We start from the raw sequence: 25281 nt of genomic DNA, 5'->3' as shown, positions 1-25281 counted from the left end.
TTATTTCCTTTCTGCCCAAAGGATCTTTCTTTTTTTCTACCTGAAGAAGCAATACTTTTCTCTCTTACAGCTCTTCAAGGCCCACTGACATCCTAAAGTCTGGGAATTCTCCAGTACATTATTAATGCTCTGCAGGGAAAGGGGAAATACAGAAAAGTGAAAAATACCATGTTCAACAATATGCCCCTCCCTAAAGAAGATTGATCCCTCTATTGAAATTCCAATCTTCTGCTCTCCCACACTCTGTATACATTACAGAAACCAGGAGTGCTTCCCAGGCAGAGAGTCCAAGTCTATGCCCTGCCATCTCCCAGCTCTGTATCAGGACAAATCCCTCCAAGTGAACTATCTCACCTCCACTCCCCCCCATTCCCTTTCAGACCTGGTTTCCACATACAGACTGACTAGCCAGGGCTGGAGAGGAGCCATACCAAGACTCAGAGAATAATCCAGACACCACCTCTGCAGGTCTGGATTGCTTATTCTAATAATAATGATCACAACACTGGAGTTTGTCTTCCCAATCCTTGATCAGAGAAGAATGCACCAAACAATTAATAACAGCTACCACTCAGAGTTCACACCTTACTGTGATGCAGACAAACAGCAGCACAAAACAGTGACCTGAGCCGAGCTGCATTTCACATCATCCTATGTGGCTTCTGTAGAAACCAGTTGTCACAGGAGCTGGGCAGTAAATGTTTTGCCCTCTTCCAAGAGGTAGAATAAAACTGTTGTGTTTCCTTAAAAAGCAGAGAGATGATGTGTGCTACTGAATCTTAATTGCTCTAACTATGATCTAAAAAGTGTTTCCACTGGTTGCCTGAGTTTAACAAACATATTCGAAGTCCCTACCTTTACGTGTTGAATTTGCAGTATCAAATTATCTATAAATTAATGTTGATGAATTATTACTCAAATGTAAAAATGCAAGTCCATGGACCTATGAACACTCACCTGAAGGGGAACTTTTTGTTATGTTCTTTGAGAAGAAGCAAATTAATCAGGTGCCAAATAGACCTTTCTGTCTAATAAATAAACTAAACATTAATTATGATACAGACACCCAGATGCTGGGTGATAAGTTGACAGAAAAACAAATCAAACCAAAACAAAAAACCCCAAAAAAACCTCCAGACATACACATTCAGTTGTTTACTGCTGGAATAGCACCTTGCCTCAGCAAGACTAATATTGCCAATAGAAAGGCATGTTACTTACATTTGAAACACTCAATTCTTATATTCATTTTTTAAGTCTAATGCTGTCCTCAGAGAACAGTCACTGAGGGATACAGAGACGGAAACACCTAACACTCTGAATCATACCCTTGGCCCAGCTATTCCGACATACTGTCTGTGCGAGTAGCTAATATCAGAGGAAAGCAGGCTACAAACACAAGCCTTAGAGAGTCTAAAAGAGTGTTCTATGTGACACGAGATCCTTGCCTGACCCTGGAAGACAGTCTGTTTATATCCTGACTTTAACAATAATAACAATAGAGAGCCAAACATTCTTGTATCTTTTTGTTTTAGCCCACACAATCAGGAAGATCATTAATGTCATCCCGTTATCCTTCTTAAAAATCCTGATAAACTGGTGATCCGGATAACCCCCCACTGCAGTGCTGAATTTCACAGGCTGATTATTTACTGCAGAAAACAAACGTAGCTCTGAGTTTCACTGAACACCACCTCCCTCTCCTACTACAGTGTCGAGTAAAGGAAGCAAGCACATGGCTGGGTTTCACTCTCTCCTTCATCATTTTATATACAGCCCTAAGCCATACCACCTTGTGCTGTGATCCCTTCAGATCTTGCAGGCTAAAGCAGGGTCAGTACATGGAGGGGAGATCTCTAAGGAAAACACCAGTGCTACAAAAAAGAGTTTCGGTAATTCATTGACGGTGCTCTCTGTCTAAATTAGTAATGAGTCAGTGCCCTAGCTTGGTGTTTAACAGCACCGTCCTATTAGGAAATGTTTTCTTTTGGTTGAAACAAAGAACAGATTTCATAACTGCTTGTACTTAATAAAGTTATTAAGTACGTGGCACATTTTTTTCAAAGGAGGAAGAGTGTTAAGACAAATGTCTTGGCCAAATTTCAAGTTGTAATTATGTTTTGCCTACCTACAGGCAATTCCCTGTGCAGTTTCACATGAACACAGCTTTTTTTTTTTTTTTTCCACCTGCCTTCAAAATTCTTGCAGTGCAATGCTGCTGCACACAGTTAAGCATGAGATTTCTTCCAGTCTACCAGTATGCACATGAAGACAGTCCTACATGCACTTCAGCTAACACAGAATGGAGAAGAACTGAATTTAATTAACATTGTTAAAACATTTTGAAAGCCTCTGAATAAAGGTTTTACAGATGTGTAAAGTATTAACATGGTTCCTACAGTCTATTTATTTAGACTTAATAAGATTCTCTTCACACACACACACACGCGCGCGCGCACACATGTGCCACTTTTTTTTTTTACCCTACCAAGTAAAAGCCCATTAATAAACAGTATATTAATAAACAGATTAATAAATCCAAGCCATCAAAATTTCTTTTTTCCTTAGAACAAACTTTCCCAATATGGGCACCATTCACTCCCTTTATCCTACAGGAATGTGAAAAACAATGCACTACGCTATGTGCTGGAGAGGTCAAAAATTACAAACTTTGATCAAGAAAGAAGATTCTGCATTTGCCAGCCACATTCTGAAAACACAAGCTTCTAGCACCTTTGAGAATAAGCCCAGGGCTCATCTGAACTATATATGTGAAGTAAAGCTTTCATGGAGAATCAGGATCCAGCGCACTTAAGTCTTTATAGGGTGAAACAGAGTAAACTGCAACTAGAAACAAGTTGTAAATTAAAATAGATCTGGGAGAGCAGCTGCAAAATACGTGCTGTCAAAAGCACTGGCTAATGGACAGAAAGATGCATTCCTGGCGGCTCAAATCTCCTGAAAGTTCAGGGGTTCACCTCTCTTTTCTTGTCAAATCTGAAGGTAGCAAAGCGTGGGCCACTAAGTTTTGTGCTTTGAATTAAAGCATCAGAAGGAGAGTCGGAAAATACTGGATATGTTAATCTGAAATTTCTGAATTAGTTCCTTCCATGCCCCACCTATTGGCTGTTTGTTTTCCATTAATTTCTACGAATGAAATCTGCTGACCTAAGCAAGGAATTTGTTTCAGAAACAGCTCTGTTTAAATGCAAGGAGAGTACATTCCAAATGTGTAAACTGAGCATTCACGGAACAGCCAATTTCTAATGGTACATTTGCAATCAATCAGGGAACAGAAATATACCATGTGTCAAACCAAAACTAGCCAACAGAGCACAAAAGTTTAAATATATTAAATATTGTGAATGGATGCAGGTTGAGCAGCAGCACCAGGAATGAGCACAATTTCTTGGAGGATATTTCTAAAACAAAATAAATAGAAAGAAGCTGATTTGAAAGGGAAGCAACATCCCTCCATTTAGCACTTGGCCATACATATAGAAGACCAAGGCATAGTTATCATTCCTTAGGTTACCTCGGTAGGCAAATGTAGAATCTGTAAAGGCTTACATCAGTGGGACATCTACAAGATGCTGCCTTGGCCATTTCTACCAACTGTTGAATCCCATCAGCATGACCTTGGCTTGCAACACAGCTGATACATCCAAACCTCCAAACCGCATCAAACAATTAATTTTACCACCCAAAACTGAGGAAACGGTTGTTCAGGTAAAAATCATCTGCATCTTGGAGACACCCTCACCTCAAACACAGATGATTCTCCCTTAATGGTCTTGGGCATATGTTGATCAAGAAGGGTGACAGACTAGAACTCAGCAATACTCCACATGGGAGCACATGAGTGCACCCACTGGGCTGATGAACAACCACCCCAAACTGCCCCCACCCCTGAATCCTCCCTACAAAAAAACAATGGAGTCACTCAAGAGTAACTTCATTTATTGCTCTCATGGCCTTCAGCTATTCATCAATACCACTTTATCATCAAATGTATCAAGAGTATCCACCAGATCTACAATAGTACGCATGCCTTTAATAGTGTTTAAGGGGTAAAGAAATGCCCCGATGCCTGTGTCAAGTGCAGTTAGCAGCACTGATCCTCCCTGTCATCTTGCTTTTAAATACAGCAATTCAACATGCAGGTGGATTGAAGGGACAGTAGTTTCACCAATTGATGCCTAAATGTGCATATTAAGTCAGTCCTAATTTGATTCTATCTTCTGCCAAGACAATGAGAACAGGCTAGAGATCCCAAGTCAAACCCTCCATATTTTTTCCATTGTAATTGTCTTTATATAATCTAAAACATACACACACATATATAAATTCATTTCAATAATTAATACAATTAGTTGTGCACATGAATATTTAATGAGCCTGTCACTAGAGGTTAAACAATTTAAGGGACTGGCAATAGGAAACAATATTTATTTCATTGGTAAGTTTAAGGATACTGAAAATGGAAGAAATAAAATATCTCTTCCTTCTTATTGATAGTACAGGGTTATTCCCTACAGTGATTTGGCCAGATTAAAAATCAGCATTTAAATAGAAATCACCAGTTCAAAAGGGTAGTTCAAATCTGGAGTGATTACAATGCTTTTGCCTGCCAGCTGTCTAGCAGTCCATCATAAATGGTCTGGCACTCTTACTCTGTTTTTTGATTAGGGTATGTCATCAAAAGTCACTATTGCCCTTATCAGAATAGTTGCTATCAGCAGAAAAGCCAAGAAGTGATAGCTCAGGTATGAGTAGCCCTCCTCTTTACCCTGGGACCATGCTTGCCTTCAAGGCATTCTACTGGGAGATTCTGCACTGATACTCTATATTTAGCAGATAACTGTTATCTGCCCTTTTAGTGCAATCTTGAGAACTAAAATTCACTAAAATACTAAAATATTTCTTTAAAATCAATCCAAACTTGAGACTGAACAGTTTAAAGATACTATTAAATGGCAAAAGACTTCTGGCAATTACAATTAAAATCAACTCAGAGGATTTGTACAGTGTCTAAATTAATTTCACTGTGAATTTTACATTTTGACCACCAAGTAAAAGTTAACTCTTTAAAACCTATTTATAGGTTTTGATATGTATCTATCATTGTTTAGAATAATATTTATTATTATTTACAGCAGCATGACTTGCACAAGTTCCCAAAGGGTTAATGCAACTAGATGAGCTGAAATTCATGAGCATAATCCTAAACAAGTGAGTTGAAGTTCTATCAGGTCTATTTCATAGCATCAGGGATTACTGCTAGCAGTCTAATCCTACTGAGCCTAAGGGAGGTACGTTGTATTGTATTTGAAATCCTGGCCAGGAAAGAACGGAAGGTTAAATGGGTGCCTTGCTCTGTAATCAAATATCACAGGCACTACTTATCTATTCAATGAACAACTAACGTAGAAAATCAATTAGGAAACAAATAGCTGCTTCTTTTGAATTTTTTTTACCTAACAAAAAGCAAGAGAGTGAAGAGTAAATGGTTTCATACTGTATGTTTAATGTAGCTAGATCATACTATCTACTATAAAATAAGTCCACATGTAGGCTGGCTAACATTAACTACAAGGCACAAAACACCCCATAGCAACTGCTGGTGTTTAATGTTATTTCTTTAAGTGCTATCGTTATTTTCAAGGCTGCTTTGTATTTGAGCACTGGCAATTGAGCACCTTCTCAATGTACAAAGCAGCACACAGACACTACGCATACAAAAATATTAACTGACTGCAGATAATTGGACTGTGCTCAAATGAACTCACAAATACATATCCGGTTGTTTGTAACTGAACATCTTAAATTATGTATCAGTTGTGAAGAGCATTTCTTCAGCTGTGCATCATCTTTTGTTCACTTGGTTAAAATCCCAGGAGTACTGAAAAAGGCTGAAGCTCCTGCTGGTCTTTGTTCCCAGCAGGGAGAAGTCCCTTTTGGTGGTCTTGAGGTTAACACCCTACCCGCCCTCTCCCTCCCCCCATACCTGTCATTTTGAATAGACTTCACACTTTGTGCACACAGACAAGCAGCCTGACCTTGGCCAGCTAGCTTGACCCCTGGGCAGGAAGAAGATCACATCTGGCTATTAATATTGGGACAGTAAAAAAAAAAAAATGTAATCTTCAAGGCTCTCAAAGAAGCAGGCTGACAATTATACAGTATGCAGTGGATGTGATTTAGGGAGCATGTTTGCCTGATATTAGGTCTGAGAATGCTAAAACATTCATTTTGCTCTGATGAGGAGTTTCAAATACATTCTTCTGTACCTCTGAAAGCTGGTACGAGCAGTTGGCCCAAAGTACCTAAGTCTTCAGTTTATCTGGTCTTACATTCCCCAGTTTTTAGTCTGTTTTACAAAATTTAATAATGTAAAATATTTGCAGCTGAAAATTGATGTGACTATTAAAAAAAGCCACGATTTTTGCAGTAGAGGAAGGCAATGGAACAAAACCTCTGAATATTACAACTGTGCTACATGTGCCCCCATTGCATCCTCAGAATTTTTTATCCCTATCCAAACTTTTTAGATGAGTGCATACTAGGTGGCTTAAGCACACACAGTTTATATAATTGGCTAAAATACACAGAAACACGTTTATATGTGCACGTGAAATACATTATATACACATGCATGTACACAAAGCTTTATATAGTATAGATTTAAGTGTTGTGACAGAAATCTTAGTCCCACAAAAGTCAATGGAAAATTTACCTTCCACTTGAGTTGTGCCAATTCTTAACACTTTAAAACAGCAACAGAGTCTCACTGAGAGTTGTACAGAGAATTCCAAACTTCTGTTCAGACACCTTTATAGGGCCAGGTAATTATTTCTACTTGCCCCACTAGTTATGCCTAAAAGAGGATGAAAGACCATGGACTCAAGCTCTTATATGCTGTATCTTGCTGGCATCCAGGCTTTATTGCTTCCACAAGAATGATTTTGGACTGCCAGTGTGAACCCAGCATAGGTTCATCCTTCACAAAGAATGTTTCAACCCACCAAGGCACATATCTGTACCCATCATGCGGACAGTAGAGGAGCATGGTCTTCGGAGAAGTCTCAAGTCAGTCCTAGAAAATGGTGTCAGCACAATCTCTGTGCTTGAAAAAGACCTGAAATTGTAGTCATTACTTATGCTCTCAGCCCAGATAGCTAAAATCAGTTGTCATTAGTTTGGTTTTGCTGTAAACCACCATCCAGTCATTTTCCTTGCATCCTTTCCAATGGAAAAATTTATTTTCAAATTACATTGGGCCAACACCCAGGATGGGCCTTCTACCAATGATGTGTTAATCTTGTGATCTGTGAGTCTGAAAAAGCAGTTTTATAGCACTAGAGGTGGGAAATTTCCAGCTTTCCAACAGAACACTAGTACTTGTTTTTAGCTCTGATAGGCCTTGAGATGTCAGACCGTCAAATTGAAAAGCTATTATGTATGGAAAAGCTATTATAGGAAAAATGTAAGACATTTATAAAATATATTAGTCACAAAGTCACAGTGGTGTTTTTTTCCCTTTAGTATTAGTGCAGCTTGGCTTGGTATGTGCAGCCATATGAAAAAAGTGTATTGATACAGTTAGAAAGCACTCTGCAAATTTCTAACATATTTTTCCTAATGCAAAATATGCAGGAGGTTCAAAATGCATGATAGTTTCCTGTGGGATGGTCAGCATACCTTTTCTGTCTTTATTACTTAAAATAACACAGCCAACTCAAGCTCAAGACAATAAAACCTTTATCCCACTCATCCCAAATAATTAGAAATGCATATTTGATAATGTACACAAACATTCACACATGTATAGACAAGAGAAAGTGCAAAATATTATTGGCAGAAAAGAGAAAAAATATAAAGGAGTTCTGGGCTTGGCAAGAGGGAAATCTGGCTAAGTACTACAGAAATTACACCGTTCCAGACGTAGATGGCACTGTGAAAATAGACACGTACAGATGGTGGTAGAGCAGGAAGAAGAAGAATGTGGTGAGGTGGTAAACACTGGCCGTGTGTGTGAGCAACTGAGGTTGCAGAGAGTAAACCAGGAGGTAAGGATGACACTATGCACCGTCCAAAGAGAGCTGGCATTTTGGAGTGAAATTCCAAGCTTGAGGCAAGAGAGGAAATGTTTCTGACAGGTTGGGGCCTTTCAGGGTGGAGGCTTTCTGGTTTTAAATAGTAGCTGCTTGAAAAATGCTCACAAATGTGGAATAATTTAGGAGGAGAAACAGGCTGTGGATGAGGTGACAGTGTGCATGCTCATGAAATATGCCACTGTTATCAGTATCAAGTAACTTTTTGATCTGTAAAAGATATTTAGGGGGTGGATTTTGTTCTAATGACACACACTCTGCATCAAACAGTGGAACTGTTTTTGTGAGAGGAAAAACACTTCCAAATTCAAATCCTCCCCTCTTTTTCACACCCTCTTTGCAGAGAAGTCTCTCTGACTCTTCCTCTGTAACTAGCCTTTCTCTAGAGCACCAAATGGAAACAAATGGAAAAATCCTGGAAATAAACTTTGGGACAAAACCAGAAACAGTAACCATCAATTTCAGCAAGAAATTACCCAAATAACAGAACTTTTTGAACTGGATAATTTCTCACAGTAGTGAAAAACCACAGTAGTCAAACCACAGGAGAGCCATGTCCCAGTCAATTGACACAGTTAAGAAACTGTCATTTTGGAAAACTCTTAGGCCAATTCCATCCTTGGAGTAACACTACTGAGATCAGCAATACTAAAACAAAGATAGATTTGGCCCACATCCTAACTGTTCCTCTCCTCTCATCACCATTTTAATAGCAAAAAGACAATTTTTTTAAAGCTTCAAAACAGAGGATAAAATGTCACTGAACTAGTTAGTACCCTGTAGTTTTTCTGCATCTATGCAAATGTTGAGATTCTTGTTTGACAACATGACCTAACCTGCACTAAAGAAAACACCTCATGGACTTTGCTCGTGGCATTGACAGCTGAATATCTTATCCTTACGGTTAATTTATGAAATAGTCTTCACCGAAAACTAAGGGTTGGGTTAAATTTGGGGGCTGGGATGTTTGAATGAGACTCTGGTAGATGTTTCATTAATTGCAAAGAACAACCAATGGAAACAACTGCAGTAGTTCATCCAGCCCAGAATGCACTGACACAACCCAGACAGGCTCCCTGTAGGTGAGCACATGAGAAAGGAAACCTAGATAAGCAAAGGATCAAAATAAAGGACTGCAGTCAAAAGCTACAGTTTGTGACAGCAGCAGCTGCCTTTCTGTCCCAGATAAAAGGTTCCTGCAGTCACAAGCATACCCTGAGATGGCTCTACCCGGGGAGCTCCCTGCTCCCTGGAAAGGGGGAATTTCACTCTCATCTTGACACACTGCCCTGGGCTCTAGCTACTGCTCTTTCCAGTCTTTCTCCCAACACATCATCTGCCTGGCATGTGGTGAGAAGGACAGGACACACACACACACAGCTGGCTCCCTACCAGCCAGGGACTCCCTGACATGAGCAGAGCTTCCCTCCCCCCACAGCAAGAAAGTTGCATCAAATCTCCAATTTCTCTAGTTTCATTAATGGCAGAAAGGGAGCTGAGCCAAGGTCAGAGAAGGCTGTCCTGTGACCACGTCCTGTGACATGGCTGTCATGTGCATGTCACACGTTTCTTTATTTCAGGTTTTCTCCAATAACTAATGCCTTCTTGTAAGAGCTTCAAACAGAAGTAAACTAGTCTATGATGCAAATTTCTGGAGACAGTGAGAAACCTTTAGAAATTCATTCTAGTAACTGAAAGGACGTATAGGCATGCTGGAGAGCCCTTTTTACAAGGGCCTGTAGTGATAGAATGAGGGGGGAAAGCTAGAAGAGGGGAGATTTCGGTTCAATATTAGGAAGAAATTATTTGCTGTGAGGGTGGTGAAACACTGCCCAGGGGGACTGTAAATGCCTCATCCCTGGTAGTGTTCAAGGAAAGGTTGGATGGGGTTTTGAGCAACTAGGTTTCATGGCAGGTGTCCCTTCCCATGCAGGGGGTTTGGAACTAGATGATTCTTAAGGTCCTTTCCAACCCAAACCATTCTCTGAGTCTATGATTTTATGGGGGCATAAGAAATAAAGAAGGGGAAAACCTCAACAATTATGTACTTTAATTTTCCAGAAAGGAGTGGGAGAATCTAAAGTATTTCAAGCCTAATTTTCCTAAAAGATATTTAGTGAGCTCAATATCCATCCAAGATAAATGCATATCAGCATGCCTATTTTGCTTTAACTAATTAACAGTATTACAGGGTTCAGTAGTGACATTTCAGCAGTAATTGATCCTCTGATGCAATTTTTGTGTATTTCAAACTAGCCAATACATCCAGCCAAGAGGGCTGGGCAAGGACAGAGGCTGGCAGTCAGCACAGAGGAGCTGGTCACCACCTGAGCATGACCTTGGACCCCAGGATGCTAAATCCATGCAATTAACAAAAGCCACTAGCACTCAGCATTTCTGAAAATCAGAACCCTTATCCCTCCACTTTTAGCACATCCTTCACCCCTGGCAGGTAGCACAGCTAATTTAAATTCAGGTAGCAACTGCCCTAAACTGGTGTTTGTATATACTCACACAGGGAATGGAAAACTTCCTGGCTTGCTCTGAAATTAGTATTTCATTTCAAATTCTCCGCTGACTTGGTGGGGAGGGCATCCACCATCATATTTTCACAGTATTTTGCACTACATACAGGGTAACCTTGTTACTATATATTTCTTTCTCTTCTGAACCCTAATGTGAAAGGTTTTAATGTCAAGCAGCATGAAGGCCAGAAAAATCCGAAAGTCAACACAGCTCCCACAGTATGAGTTCAACCACAACAGTCATCCCATCTGTATTTCATGGTGTACCTTAATAACAATCAATAATACATTAAAGTTAGCATGTACAGTGTAAAAAGAGCACATTACAAAGAGTCCATTCGAGTTCACATGCAGAAACATCTTTTGCACCAGCAAATGAATATGGGGGAAATATTAGCTGATAGAGGGCTAATTAGCTATTTCTGTCCTTCTTAACAAATAGTTAACTGCCTTTGGGTATTTTAACCCCAAGCCACTATGTACAGCCAGAAATGTGGGAAAGCAACAACAGTCAGCTGTCTGAAAAAAACAGGCAATGTGGCATGGGGGTAAACTGGATGATTCTCTCCATCACTTTCTTAATATGAGGAAAATTAATTCTTTCACAGGGTAATTCAGAGCTGGAGTTTTTCTCTCCCAGCTAACTAAGCAGGAAGTGGCCTAACCATTTAATGTAGGCACCTAACACAGGACAGAAAAGTCACAGATTAGAAATGGACAGAGACAGAAAACAAGCTACAGGAACTATCAGACCATTAAACAGAACAAAAGATACCTCTGGGTCTTCTAACATCAAGCCAGGACTGTTCTTGCAGGAGGCATAAAAGAATTCATGCCAGTAAAGACCAGCCAAAACCCAACAGGCCTACCAGAGAGGTTTAAAGCTAGCTGAGGAGGCAGGTGAAATTCAGAACTGACAAAGGAATCCAAGAAAATATATATTAAAAGGAATAATTTGAAACAATCAAACGAGCTACTGTTGTCTCGGTTAAATGTAGCGCTCCAGGACACTCAGGCATCAGTATGAAGGGGAGCGTGGGAAGAGACATGCAATGAAAGGCAACATATTTCCAGCACAGGATGGAACAGGATTTGTTTAAAGCAGGTTATATTTTTGGATGAACAAGACACATGACAGCAAAATCATACAGCTCCACTGTGCACAGAGTATTCAGTTCTGAAATATCTGTATATGTCAAGAAAAAAATTAGCAGAAGTAGAAAGAGTTCAGTGATCAGTGATGGTATTAGCAGAAATGTGGAAAAACTTCCACTAAAACCAACATTGAATAGATTAAAACTCTTTGGTGCATAAATAGGATAAATAAATGAGAGAAATGCTAGAAAGATCATAAAATAATAATAAAGATTATTATGAAGATACAAAGATTACATAGAAAGATCATAAAGCAAGTAAGAACACAAGATATCTCTGTGTATTACCAGATGAATAAACAAAAAACCCCTTAAAAACTTAAATGAATGAGAGATTTTAAGAGCTGAAAACTTATATATAAATGCAGGTTGAGTTAACCTGTGGAACTCCTTTCCACTATCTATGACTGAGCCAAGATTTCAGTTTTTAAACAGATTTGATGTTTATGCATATATAAAACCATCCAAAGACCACTTTTAAGAAAAAAATATTGTGTATTGAATTAATATTATGTTAATTCATTGTTCATCAATTACAGAGGACACATGAAAGGAAAACTAATTTACCTGTGGGAGCAACACTATTCCATATTTACTAATGAAAGATTTTTTTTGCTCTTCTCTGAGAAGCAATTGTTGTTAGCCAGTCTTGAGCAAAGAGATTAGATAAGGTGGAATAATGGTATAATTTGCTGTGACAGGACAATGATTACACACTTTACCTATCAATGTTGTTGCTTCTAAAATATTCTCTTTTGTTATGGACAGCTTCTGTGAGAGATGTACTTGACTAACTTTATTTCCAATGGCGTATTTTTCATTAGGACAGGCTGGAAAGATGTCTCATGATTAAGGGACTCAGAAACAGCTTCAAACAAGAAATAAGTATTTTTTACACCCAGACCAAACCCTAATGGTTTCATCCCTAATGATGTCTATAAGAAAATTAGGAGTAACTGGGAGGAGGAAATTAGGCCTGAAATGGAAATCCAACCTTTACTACAGAAGACACCAAAGTATATAGGCTTTTGTACAGTGCTATAGTGGGTAACAGTAGCAGCCTGGGGTATGTACGGACACACACAGTTTCAAATTCTGTTTAAGCTCTTGGGAAACATCCACTTTTTTAAGGAAAAACACTTGCCTTTTTTGCCTTCTCCCACTACACCCTCTCTACAAGAAACCCAGTCTCCAATAACTTGGTGGTCATTGGGAAGTATCTGTCTAAGTTCTCAGGAGCATGAACACCTTCAGACTCCATGTCTAACTCATTCCTCCCAGTAACAGACACTCTATTAAGCATACATACAGATAAATATAGGCAGACAGGACAGATAGATGCTTCTTCACATAAGTGGAGAAATTAAGTTATATGTTTAACTACACTTCTATAAGGTCTATTTAGATTGCCATTGGAGGCCAACCATTCACCTCTGCTTTGTTAAAGACAAATTTTCTTTTCCCCAAATCCATGCTCTGTTTCCTAGCTCAGATAGTACTGAGCCTACCTTCTAATGCTATTAGAATAAAAAAGTACTACAAGTAAAGGAGAGACGTTTGCTTAGTTCCTGTTGTGAACATATCAGACACAAAGCTTTTGTATCTGCAAAACACAAAAGCTGAGGGAGCTGGGATACAGGCTTAAACTCTGTAACATGAGATTTCAGGGTTCTTCTTTTATTGATTACCAGCTCAACTCTCTGCCTTATCAAAAAAAATATTACGTGGATACAGCTATTCAAAACCAGCACAGCTTTTGTCCTTTGTATAGGCTAAAATGCTTAAGGTAAACTTTATCATTTTTTTGATATTTCTGATGTAACTGAGGCCACAGAATATGAGCTGTTCAGTGAAGAGCTTAGGAAAGAGAAGGAGCACACTAGAAAGACTTCTGGATCCGGGTTCTTCATGTAGTATGTTGAATCACAGATGATCCCACTAACCTATATCTTACTTTCAAGAAATGAATAACAAAAACCAAAAAAACAAAACATTCAAAGAGACTGCAAAGTGTTTAACTGACAAAGTATTTGCTGTTTCTCGAATATCATCAGGAGCCCTAATGACTATTTCTGAAGATTAGGAACATAGGAACAGGGAGGCAGAACACATTGACAGCATATCCAATTCATCGTTGCTTATGAGACTATCTTAGGAAGTCAGCGGCTGACGATATTCACAACTTAGGTACAACACCTATTTCAGAAACATAGAGGCAACAACATTAGTCCTATAGACCAACACAGTAGTGCCATCAAATCTGCCCAATGACTCTAGGTCACAACTTTGATAAAATTAGTTTCAAACTATTTTTTGTGGCCTGTGATCCTTGTCCTCTGAGGGATGACTTCAGAAGAACCTGCTGTGATATATCCCCGCAGGGTCCTGACTTCCTCCTGGGTCAAATATTTTGAGTCATACAAGTTCCTGGACAAATAAGGACATTGGGTTTTTAGAAACCCTTGTAAGTTTGGCCTCTTTTTTTCCACTAGCTTCATTCTTCCTAATTTCCAGTCATTCATTAGCTGCGTACATATCTGCAAATGCCAAAGGGAGTTTCCAAAATAGTAACAACTAGATACTAAAAGCTGTCTCAGTAGTAAAGTAAGCCTTTTTCCATGCTCTCATCACTAACAGACACAAAGAGCAAGAATACCAAGATCCTCCTTAGACTTTGTTTCATTGTTCTAGCTGTAAAAATATCAAGCTTCTGGTCATTCACAAAGTGTTTATTCAATTAGAAAACTTTATTATTTTTGCCTCAAGCCATTTCTCGGAGAGCAAGTTTTTGTCTAGGTTACAGAGAAAATAGCAACATTGCTGTTTGGATGGGATGGAGCTACATTAGGGGATGTTCAGATTGAACATTAAGAAAAGGTTCTTCACTGAGAGGATGGTTCATCACTGGAACAGGCTCTCCACAGTCAAAGCAGAAAGTCTGTCACAGAGTTCAAGAAGTGTCTGACATTAGTAGTCATATGATTTAGTTTTAGGTAGTCCTGTGAGGAGTGGAGAGTTGAACTTGATGATCCTCATGGCCTGCTTTCAGCTCTAGATATTTTCATCCTATGATTCTGTGAATAAGAAGTACCCTTACTTCTCTTTTACCATTAGGATCCAAAGTTTTGAATTTAGTATTAGGACAAGAAAATCAGTCATACCTGGTCTGACCCTTGAGCCAGTTGCAGCTTTACAGGATTTCCCATGGAAAGCATCTTTCTTCTCAACAAAGCAATTTGGAGTCAACTGACCTGCCCTAGTCTCCCTGCCAAGGACTGCTATAGGCTAAATCACAACTTTAAGATCTCAGTGGAAAAATTGTTACATGTCAAACAAAACATGAGATGATATAGACCATTGGAAGTGCCTGATAAAGTTCTGGTAAGAAGAGTTTTGACTCTAACCCTTTGTTTTAAACAGAGACACCACAATACACTAAACCTGAACTTTCTCTGAATAAGGGTAACTTATTTTTCTATTAAAAGTTTGGGCACAAACTATCCCTGAACAGCAGACTTTGTGCTGTATTTATAACAGAAGTAGCTTGGTGGTTCTGCACTCCAGGAGCAAAAGAAGGAAAGAAGTGGCATATGTTCTTCATCTTTGGAAAATTTTATAAGGGAGAACAGAGGTTACAAATAAACATTCTTCTTTGGGCAGATTCCTGAATACTGTTCTTACATGCTAGGTTGCCTGCACACAATCCAGTAATAAAACAGTAGCCATGTATTCATGTATTTTAGACACATGAATCATGTTAACAGCATGGTTTGACTAATGTTCTGAGATAATAGTTTTAAATAGAAAAAAAAATGTCATTTTTTGTTAGGCAACTCATGTGATCAAATATCTGGTCTTGGAATTTTATTAGTGTGTATACTAATATTTCATGGCTTCCATTAGCAACATGTAGTTTCTAACTCGTGCATATAGGCAAAGAGTATTGCTCATATTCTTTGAATATGGCAAAACCATTTTTTTTCCTATTTTTTGTCACTGCTATTGCAGTAGGTTGCCCCAGGCATGGGAATCTGCACACTTCATCATTCAAGGACTACCTTTGCTCAATTTTTGTTTCCTTCAGTGCCCCCTGCCTTTAAAAGCTAAAGATTATCTTAATGCCTTCCCTCCCACAGGGATAGTAGCACAAAGAGTTTTCCCTGAGGCTATGGTGCACAATCCTCTGTGTATCTGTCTGCTGCAGAACTGCTGGGCTGGCACCTTCTGCTGCCGACCAAGGAGGTCATTTCCCTGACATCCTCCTTGATGACTGTCCACAAAGCAAAGGTCTTGTGCTTCTTAGCAAAGCTTCACTTCCTTTATAGACCAGCATGAGAGTGTGCCATCATCATTCTACACTATCTGCCTGTATTAAGTACAGCAGCCTGACAGACAGAAAAAAATATTACAAAGGGAACAAAAAAGGGTCAAAAATATTACAAGCTATGACTTGCAATTTATGTTTTATTAACATAAAAACTCTATCTACATTTAATACCATTATCACCTAATTCCTGTTGTACTGTATTATATTTTTCCCACACACACAGGACCTTTATCCAGTAAGATATATAAATATATCTCCTGCATCATGCCCAATTCTGCCAGAGACAACAGAATTGGTATTGCTGAACATTTCACATCATCGTTCCTTACAAAATCTTTCAAAACACTGCTCCAATGGTATCCAAAAAAAAACCAAAACCAAAAAAACATAAAATTAATTTGTCTCTCTAGCAAGACAGACATGCACAGAACCAATACAGTCTCAAGAGCTTTGTATCAAAAAGCTCAATTCTCAGTTCTGCACATAGGTCTCCAGGGCTTTATTCCAAACAACCCTAACAGCATGCCACCCTCCCATGATTCCAGATTTCCCTGGACAGACTGACAAATGCATAGACCAGGGGAAAGATTCTCCCAAATCCCTTCTCAAAAGCCAAGCTGAAGTATGTGTATGCGTGTCAAAATATAACTCTCCTCTCAGGCTTTTTTTTTTTTTTTTTTTTTTTGTCCTCATTCTTAAATACATGGAGGAAATGGTAGAGAAAAATCCCACCTGGGAAAGTCTGTTATACTGTAATTAAAAATTTTACAGGAGACACCTGTAGTGTCTTGCGTAATACCAGATAAAATCTCCTAAGGGTAACAAGAAAATCTATGTTGCAAGGCTGGGAGAGAGTGGCTGCTAAATCCATAGCTGCAATCTATTTATGCACATATATAGAAGCACTCACATTTATATAATACTCTTACATATACTACACACTGTATCTCTACTTTGAATCTCAGTCAGAAATAATTACATATTTCTCTTAATGTCAGAATGAAAGAACTCCAGGCACAAAACCAGCTGTTACACAGCCATTTTGTGTGTTGAGCATCCTGAATAAATGAGGCTGATCCTCTTTATGCTGCTTTTTCTCTCCTGGTTGCTCAGTCTTCCTGCTCTGCAAGAGGAGCTACGAGCTTGGGTTTCACTGGGTAATCTGCACATTGCAAGTCACGTCCAAATATTCTGTTACAGACTTCTATCAAAGAGTAATTTTATACATGCTCACCTGCCCTGGACACCATTTCAATGGAAAAACATGGGGATTCTCTAAACCACAGAGAAGTGCCTTTCTCCTTTAGCAGCATACCAGAGGCTGAATACAATGTATGCTATTTTTTACCAGGACCATTATGTATGACTGAGAGCCCCAAAAAATTAATATTAAATTAAACACATATGAAATATTAAAAAATATTTCTTTACTATTATGTTTTAAATTTAAAATAAAAAATAATAGGATTGAAATCACTATTTTACTAGTCCACAACTCATCTGAAGTTTTTTTTATTTTAAAAATGTACTTGTCTAGAGTGCATAAGTACATACAGAAGGCATTTATGTTATGTACAGCTAAGTATAGCTGACTATGCAATGTGTCCTTTGAATATTCACTCTCCTTATATATGTAAGCACAACAGCATAATCCAAATTACAGTAACTAAAATTTGCAGTGGCAATTAAATTTTGTAAGACATTTAAAACCTTAAACGAACATAAACTTGAAAGTACTATAAAAATTGAACTATCCTCCATCGTGTGGTTTATGTTTGGTAACAAATTAAAATAACTTTTATCACTGGAAATATCTTTCTTCACCTAAACAAACAACAAGAATAATATTAAGCAAAACATGCTTTGGTTCCTCAGATATGCAGACATATTCCAATTTCCTTTCCACAATGATTTTTATGCAAATCAATGCTGCACAATCTCCTGACCTCTTTTACCATCATACTGGGACAAATGACAGTTCAGTAATTGGACTGGCACATATCTAGGACATTTTATGTTAAATTAAAAAGTTAGTGTAGGACAATTGAAATGAAAAGAATCTGACTTTCTGTTAATTCTGGGCTGATCAAGTATCAACAATTCATGCCAAACAGACTAAAGCAAACAGAGTGATTTGGATTGCTAGTCCATTTGTCCCTGTATGCATGTACTTCACACCCCCTACCTCAGTTGTTAATTCCTAACGACGATGCTTTCATCCAGAACAAGGATAATGAGAAAAACCCAAGCAGTGTTCCTTGGGGAACTGTTACACTAAAAGTTACCTAAGGACTAAATCCCACTTGTGCCTCCTGCATGTGATAAAGATGAGTAAAGCGTTCAATATCCCCCTGACTTAAAATCCAAATATGCAAACAACATTATGAAATCCAGACAGAGTACTTTGCTTCACTGATGACAGATAGAGAAAAAAGCTAGCTGAATCAAGCTTTTGACTTTGAACAAGCAGAGAAGTGGACACTGCTTTAAAAAAGTGGTGTATACCCCAGCTGAAGAGCAGGTGGTGCATGGTATTTGCATTTCCTGCAGAGGATGCTAGCTAGCAGGACCAACCAGCTGACCGTGAAAATTCTTGGCCCTAAGTGACCCAGGGACAGACTATAAATCCATCCTATAAAATACAGTAAAAGCCTTGTTTGTTCTTTCACTCTTTCAATATGTGATGTTATACATTTGTGATTATCTCATTTTATTGGGCTCCTTAGAAAGCTGTTTATGATCATTTGTGGACAAACAAAGGCTCATTGTAAACTCTTTTAAATAAGTTGGAAGGTCAGTATGAAACAGAGGGCACCACTTTCATGACTGCTACATGCAAGCTATGCTCGTGTGTGTAATATTACAATGAATTTCAGCAAAGGGATAGAGTCCCAGCTAATCACAATGCTAACATATAACTATTGCATTAGCAGCCCAAGAAATTCCTATTGAATTGCATACATCTGAAAACAGAAAGACATGCTTGTGCTGAAAGTTAATTATCTTGGCAAAAACTGTGAGGGCCAGATTCTCTGAAGACATAAACACAAAGCTCTGTTTTACACTCCTGAGGATCTAATTCTTTGTTTATTCAGATAATCTCCATCAGATAAAACTTACCATTTGGATTCACTAATTTGCCTTACTTATGGTATCTACAGTTAAGTAACACAATTACTACTCAGTTTGTGAGCAGGAAAAAGAATACTACAGATCTACAAATACAAGGTTTGAAAGAGACAATCGGCATGCTCTGCCAGGTTAAAAATGTTAACGCTGTGCCTTCTGCCCTAGGCAGAGGACAGGCTTTTTGCAAGGACAGTTCTGACTGACATTCTTTTTTATGAGTTCAAAATAAAACATTATGGTAAAAATGAATACAGCTTTGTTTGTTTCTTCAGTCATCGTTAGCAATAGACATAAAGGTATTCTGCTTTTGAGACCATATGGAAAGATCATCAACACTTTCTGCTTCTGGGTCCTTTGCCAAATACCGTATCCCACATGCCTTTTACCTTAAAACATAAAAGAAAAGGTGTTGTTCTGGTCAAATAAAGAAATAATTTTTACTAGCATACGTCTAATGTTGAAGCTGCCTAAATCCTGCCAAAGACATTAAACACCATCTGCAAAACAGATTTTCATTAAATTGATCAGTTTAAAGTTAAGCAGCTAGGCAGATGATGCTTTTGAGCCAACCTTTAACCTTTAACCTTCTTAAACTGAAATCAGGTCACTCCTTTTGGGTAATACATTTGCCATTTAAGAACGTGAGAAGTAAAGTGATCTAACCAAACTGAACTGACAATCATAGCATTAATAGTGTTACGGATCAATATTTTGTCAATAAAGGGAAAACCAAGGTAGTTTTCACACAGCTGAGTAATGCTCTGAGTAATGCTAACTGTTGCCTGTCACTATCCCTGAGCTCCTAAATAGTTGCATGTATGACATAATCTACAGTAAATATCCAATATAAAATTAATATATTTTAACTCCATTATAAAATAATTAATATATTATAGACAAATTTTGAATATTTATTTATTATTAGAAATTGATCCTGTCATTCAGTTACTTGGTTAACTAAAATTTCTTTTCAGCCACTCTAGTTGACTTCACAAAACATCACAATGTTTATTTATTTATTAGAATTATTTGGAAACTATTTTATGACCGCAGTGCATGATATATGCAGCCAAAATCTATTTGACTAAACTATAAAATTCCTTCCTTAAGAGCAGTTCCAGCTATATGTGCTTCATGCCCCCATGGAGAAATCACTGTCCTGCCTCAGCTTCCCAAATCTGCAGAGGTTGAATGCTTCCTTCTGCAGCATGGAAATGCACTCTGTTGCTATAGTGGCTTTCTTTGTTTACTTGTGGAGTCACTGAATGTTTCTTGATGGATGCTGCGAAGGACTCACAGCTCCTGTGTGGTTTAATTTGCTAATACCAAGCTCCACCATTCCAAATGTAAGTCTTTGGGAAATTCATTTAGCCCAAGATGAGTTCAGTCAGGGTAAGGCCCTCTTTGTTCTGGTTCCTAGCAGCAGCATTAGCAACACCATTTGAATGCTGCTCTCCTGTAAGGAGCAATTAGGCCATTTCTTTTTTAAATAACTTAGAAAACAGCCAAAGGTTTTACTTTGCCACATTTAGAACCTAAGTCTAAAAGTGACATTTCTGTACTGCCTAAAATTATACAGCTTCAGAAGAGAAGCTCTGATGTTCCTGGCTGCTTTAAAAGCTAAAGTTATGAAAAGACATCCTTTTATTCCATCAATAGTTAAGCACAGGAAAAGAAATCAAGCTGTGATGGCAACACTTATGAAAGGAAAATTCACAAAACAATAACATTTAAATAAATATAGATGACTAAAGAAAAAACTTTGAGATACTTGACAAAGAAAAGGAACAAAGTCACAGATTGTTTTCTGTGCTTTCAGATGGCTTTGGCATTAAAGTTTTTATTGCCAAACCATATTCACAGCACCTTAATTTTAAAAGAGTTAGAGGAGCTGCTTGAATATAAACACAATTCATGAATATTCGATATCAGTCCCAAGGCATACATCTGTTATTCATCCAAATTAATGTTCTTCTTTTCCTTAGGTGTTCCAAAAGTTTATCTGGTGTATCAAGACAAAAAAAAGTTTACAAGTCCTGGTGTCAATCACTTCATCAAGACCTGACAAAACTATCGTATCTGCTAGCAGGTAACTTTACAGACTTTCATAATCTCATTTATTTCCACCTTGAGGCCTGAATGTACACTCACAATTAAAAGTAAAGTTTTCTGTGTGATACACAGAGCCATTACATTCCATTATAAAGCTCACACATCTAGAACAGCCTGGTTATTTGGGACACATTTTAATACTGTGAACACTAAATCTTAAGAAATAATTACACTAATATCCCATTTTATATTTTGAATAAATCATCCCTCTCCTTCAAAATAGCCTTAAAATGAGATTATATAAAAATCGTGTGTGTACATGTGCATGCTATCTGCTTTCTGAAAGTTGTTCAGCCAAGTGGGGTTCAAATTTCCAAGCTCTGCTAAGAAGTCATGTGGGACAGAAACTTTTGAAAAAGCTGAGGTTCTCATTAGCAATCCTAGGGAAAGATCTTCAAAAATATATGCAATGCTATGGTTGCCAGCACCACACTTTCAGTTGTCCTTCTGTAGCACATGAAGTTCAGAGGGCATCTAAGAGCTTGTGAATTCCTTCTCCACTGAGATGTTTTTCAGCATATCCAATTCAGAGGCTGAACTTCAAAGGTTAGGGATGGTCATTTACAGTGTATGATAGCTGCACCTCACAGGCATTGCTGAATTGCTCAATCTTACAAATCAGAATCTGGCAAAGAAGTAGGTTTAGCAGCAGGACATTTTTAGAGATTAGGGCTAAGACCTCCTTTAGTATGCTAACTTAAATATTTTGTAGGATATGGTGCAAACCCAAACATATTTGACCAGGATTTCTCTAACGATTGAGTTGGGTGAACATAGTGCTGTTTTGAGTTTAGGTTTGTATCTTGCAACTCAAAAGCTGCATCTGTAGCTTTGTTTCTTAAAAAAAGAGACTGGCACCTTACTTCCAACAGTCTCTGAAGCTTTGGAAGTGAAGCCACCTGAGAAAAGCTCTCTGCCTTCCCATCTCCAATTCTGTAATTTCTATCTATGACATGGTTTGCAGCAACATCTCACTGGACGGTGGTATTATAAAAAAGATCATTAATACAATCTGGATTAACACTCCAAATTATATTCAGACCAGATAATTTTGAAAGCATGACTTAGAATGTGGACCTAACTTAGACTGTGGCTCCACGATCAGCAGAACTAGAGGGAGCAAGGAATCCTTTCATGGATGACAGGGAGCAGGAATTTCTGAAAGCAATTCAACTGACGAGGCAGGGAAAACTGTGACACTATACTCTTGGCTCTTTTTGGGCTTTTCAAAACAGGAATTTGGATCTTTATAAAAACAAATAAGCACAGAAACCCCACCTCCCTGTAGTTAAAGAAAAATGCAATTTATATAAAATACATTATAAAATTAGCACAGCAGCAAGCACTGTGGACAATACAATAGACCTGATCTTATGTTACTGCTGGTTTTATCCACAGTAGATCTGCTAAGAGTACAAATATTGTGTAATAAAATCCATGTTGCTGCCTGTGCACCCTGTGTTACCTGAGAACAACCATTTAAAGATGGTTGAACACCAGCAAAATATTATTTCTTGCTTAAAGCAGAGGTCTGCTGAGGCTCTTCTGTATTTTTTTCTGGACGTACACATTTTCAACATGATTAGAAAACCAGCATAGTTGCTGTAATCAGCAGATGACTCCTGATAGTTTAGTTATCACAGATTTCTAGTATAAATCAATAGATAACACTTGCAAAATGGATTTTCTAATCATATTTAGACCTTGTTACAGTGACGAATGGTTTGCAATATTTCCTGAATTTTTATATCCCCTAGACAAAAGAAGTTTTTAATAAGTTACAAAGTTATTCATCTTGGAAATGAATGTGTTATAGTTTGTACATGAACCAAGACAATCAAGCCAATCCAGTAAACACGCTGCAGAAAATGTTAGCCCATAATTAGGGTTTGGAAAAAGTCATGACAAGTTGTGTAATAAATGGTATTCATCACTCCCACATATTCATTATAGCCACATAGTTTTTTCCAGTAAAGATAAAAATATAGTTACCGTTCTACTAACATATTTATCTACACCACACCCTTTCATGTTTGTGAAAAATCATTACTGGCTTGGAAAAGAAGGGGAGACAAAAGGATGACCATACTTAATTTTGAATATTCTTGGTAATGCTGTGTTATATTGCATGTGCTTACTAAAAATACTGAGGTAAAATAATTCGGTTGTGATAGATTACGGCTGCAGAAATACATATGCCAGAAAGTGATCTTCTTCCCTAGGCATGGTATGGAAAAATCATTCTCCATAATGTCCTTCAAGCTTCTGATCAAAATGTAATAGACGAAGTCTGAAAAATTATAGGGATGTAAAACTCCTGCAGTCATTTATTATGAGTGAATTTAAAAAAATAAAAACAAATAAAAAAACTTATGTTCCCTTGTGTTAACAGTACAAAAACTTGTGTTCACAGTATGTGCATCCTAAACAGGCCTCCAGGTTAATCAACATGACTCCTCCCTGACTTTCCTGCATAGTTTTTGTTTGATTATACATATTAAGTAAACATTTATTCTGCTGGTTAATCAAAGTCTCGTCTGATTAGCACCGAAACAGTTCATTTCCTGGTCTGCTTGGTGCCGACTGAAATTACTGTCACTGGCTTACCTTGTACAGTTTCAGGGCTGCCTCGTGCCTGTGATTGGTAGTGTGTAGGCGCAATTTATCCACACTGTTGGTGTAGTAGTCACAGGCGTTACACTTCAGGTGAACTGGGTTGCCAATGGCAATGCACTTCAGCCTCCACTCGTTAGTTTTGCCCCCTTCTTTAATGTGAGCCACCAGTTGATATTTCTGCATATGCTTGTCAGTCTTGCAGTGCAGCTGGAAGTTGGCTTTGAGCTGCGTGTTGTAGTTACAGAGCTTGCACTGGTAGATGTCTCCAATTACAGCCCTCCACTCCTCTTCAGGGAGTGAGCGTTCACTGCTCACATGCACACTCAGGGCCTCCAGGCTGTCAGAGGTGAATTTGTTGCAAACAGCACACTGGAATAGCTTCAGCGCTGGGTCACTGATATAAGGTGACAGCTCTCCTGCAGTAAGGAGGGACAGGTCATCACCCATTAGCTGACCACTGGCAAGCCGGATTTCGGGCGGCAGCTCATTATTTACTACAGGAAAAAAAAAAAAAATTAAAAGGGAAAGTAGAGACTAGCAAGCATAGTGCATACAAAGGAATCTGTAAAATAAAGCCTTGACAAGGAGTTTGCTTTCTCTAGAGCTTAAACTATAAAAAGCTGTAATAGGATTGAATCAGGATCAATTACAATCATCCCTTTCAACTTCTAAATTCCCTCATCAGATAGCTTTAATTACTCCTACTGGGCATGATGTCATTCTGGAATTTGTATTTTCAAAGGCATGAAAGTTGATCAATAAAATAACAAAACAGCAATGCTTTTGTAACTTAAAAGCCTAGATTAACTTACACAGCACTAATTGTAGTTTTGTTATATCCTTTAAATGATGCTAGAGATAGGTCAATATATGTATATCTACAATAAAGTAATTAGGATAAGCATATCTCTACTAATTTAGCCACTTTTTGTGCCAGATCTCAGCATTCTTAATTTTAAAATATAGCCAGTGAGCATCACTGGGACAATTTAGGTACGACAAAAAGGAAACATCAGAACAAAAAAAGTTTGAGGAGTCTTTTTAGTACAAATCTGTACCATTAGGTAACAGATTGACAGTATGCCGCTCACACATGAGCATTTGATTCCAATTTGCCCTCCTCTTACACTTGGAATACAGACCATTTGCTAACTATAAAGGCGCATTGTCAGGTATGAAAGAAAAGATTGCATTCCTGCCTGAAAATGTTGACCTATTCAGATAATTAAAAACTGCAGAAAACAGAGCTGCCTTTATCTTTTCCAGTTTGTTAGTTTGAGAGCACCTTGTTACCTAAACAATTA

The 25281-nt window shown here is 38.1% G+C and overlaps 1 protein-coding gene across 1 annotated transcript in view; it reads right to left on the bottom strand.

Moving 5' to 3' along the window:
- Window positions 1–25281, bottom strand: part of ZFHX4 (zinc finger homeobox 4) — a 123385-nt gene that overhangs the window by 95220 nt on the left and 2884 nt on the right. Inside the window, exon 2 of the mRNA XM_030446024.1 lies at window positions 23969–24471. Coding sequence (XP_030301884.1) covers window positions 23969–24471 — 503 coding nt within the window. The remainder of the gene's footprint in view (window positions 1–23968; window positions 24472–25281) is intronic.

Source organism: Calypte anna, chromosome 2, assembly GCF_003957555.1.
Source record: "Calypte anna isolate BGI_N300 chromosome 2, bCalAnn1_v1.p, whole genome shotgun sequence".
Taxonomy (NCBI): domain Eukaryota; kingdom Metazoa; phylum Chordata; class Aves; order Apodiformes; family Trochilidae; genus Calypte; species Calypte anna.
The sequence above is the reverse complement of the archived record's forward strand: the minus strand, read 5'-3'. Positions and strand labels throughout refer to the sequence as shown.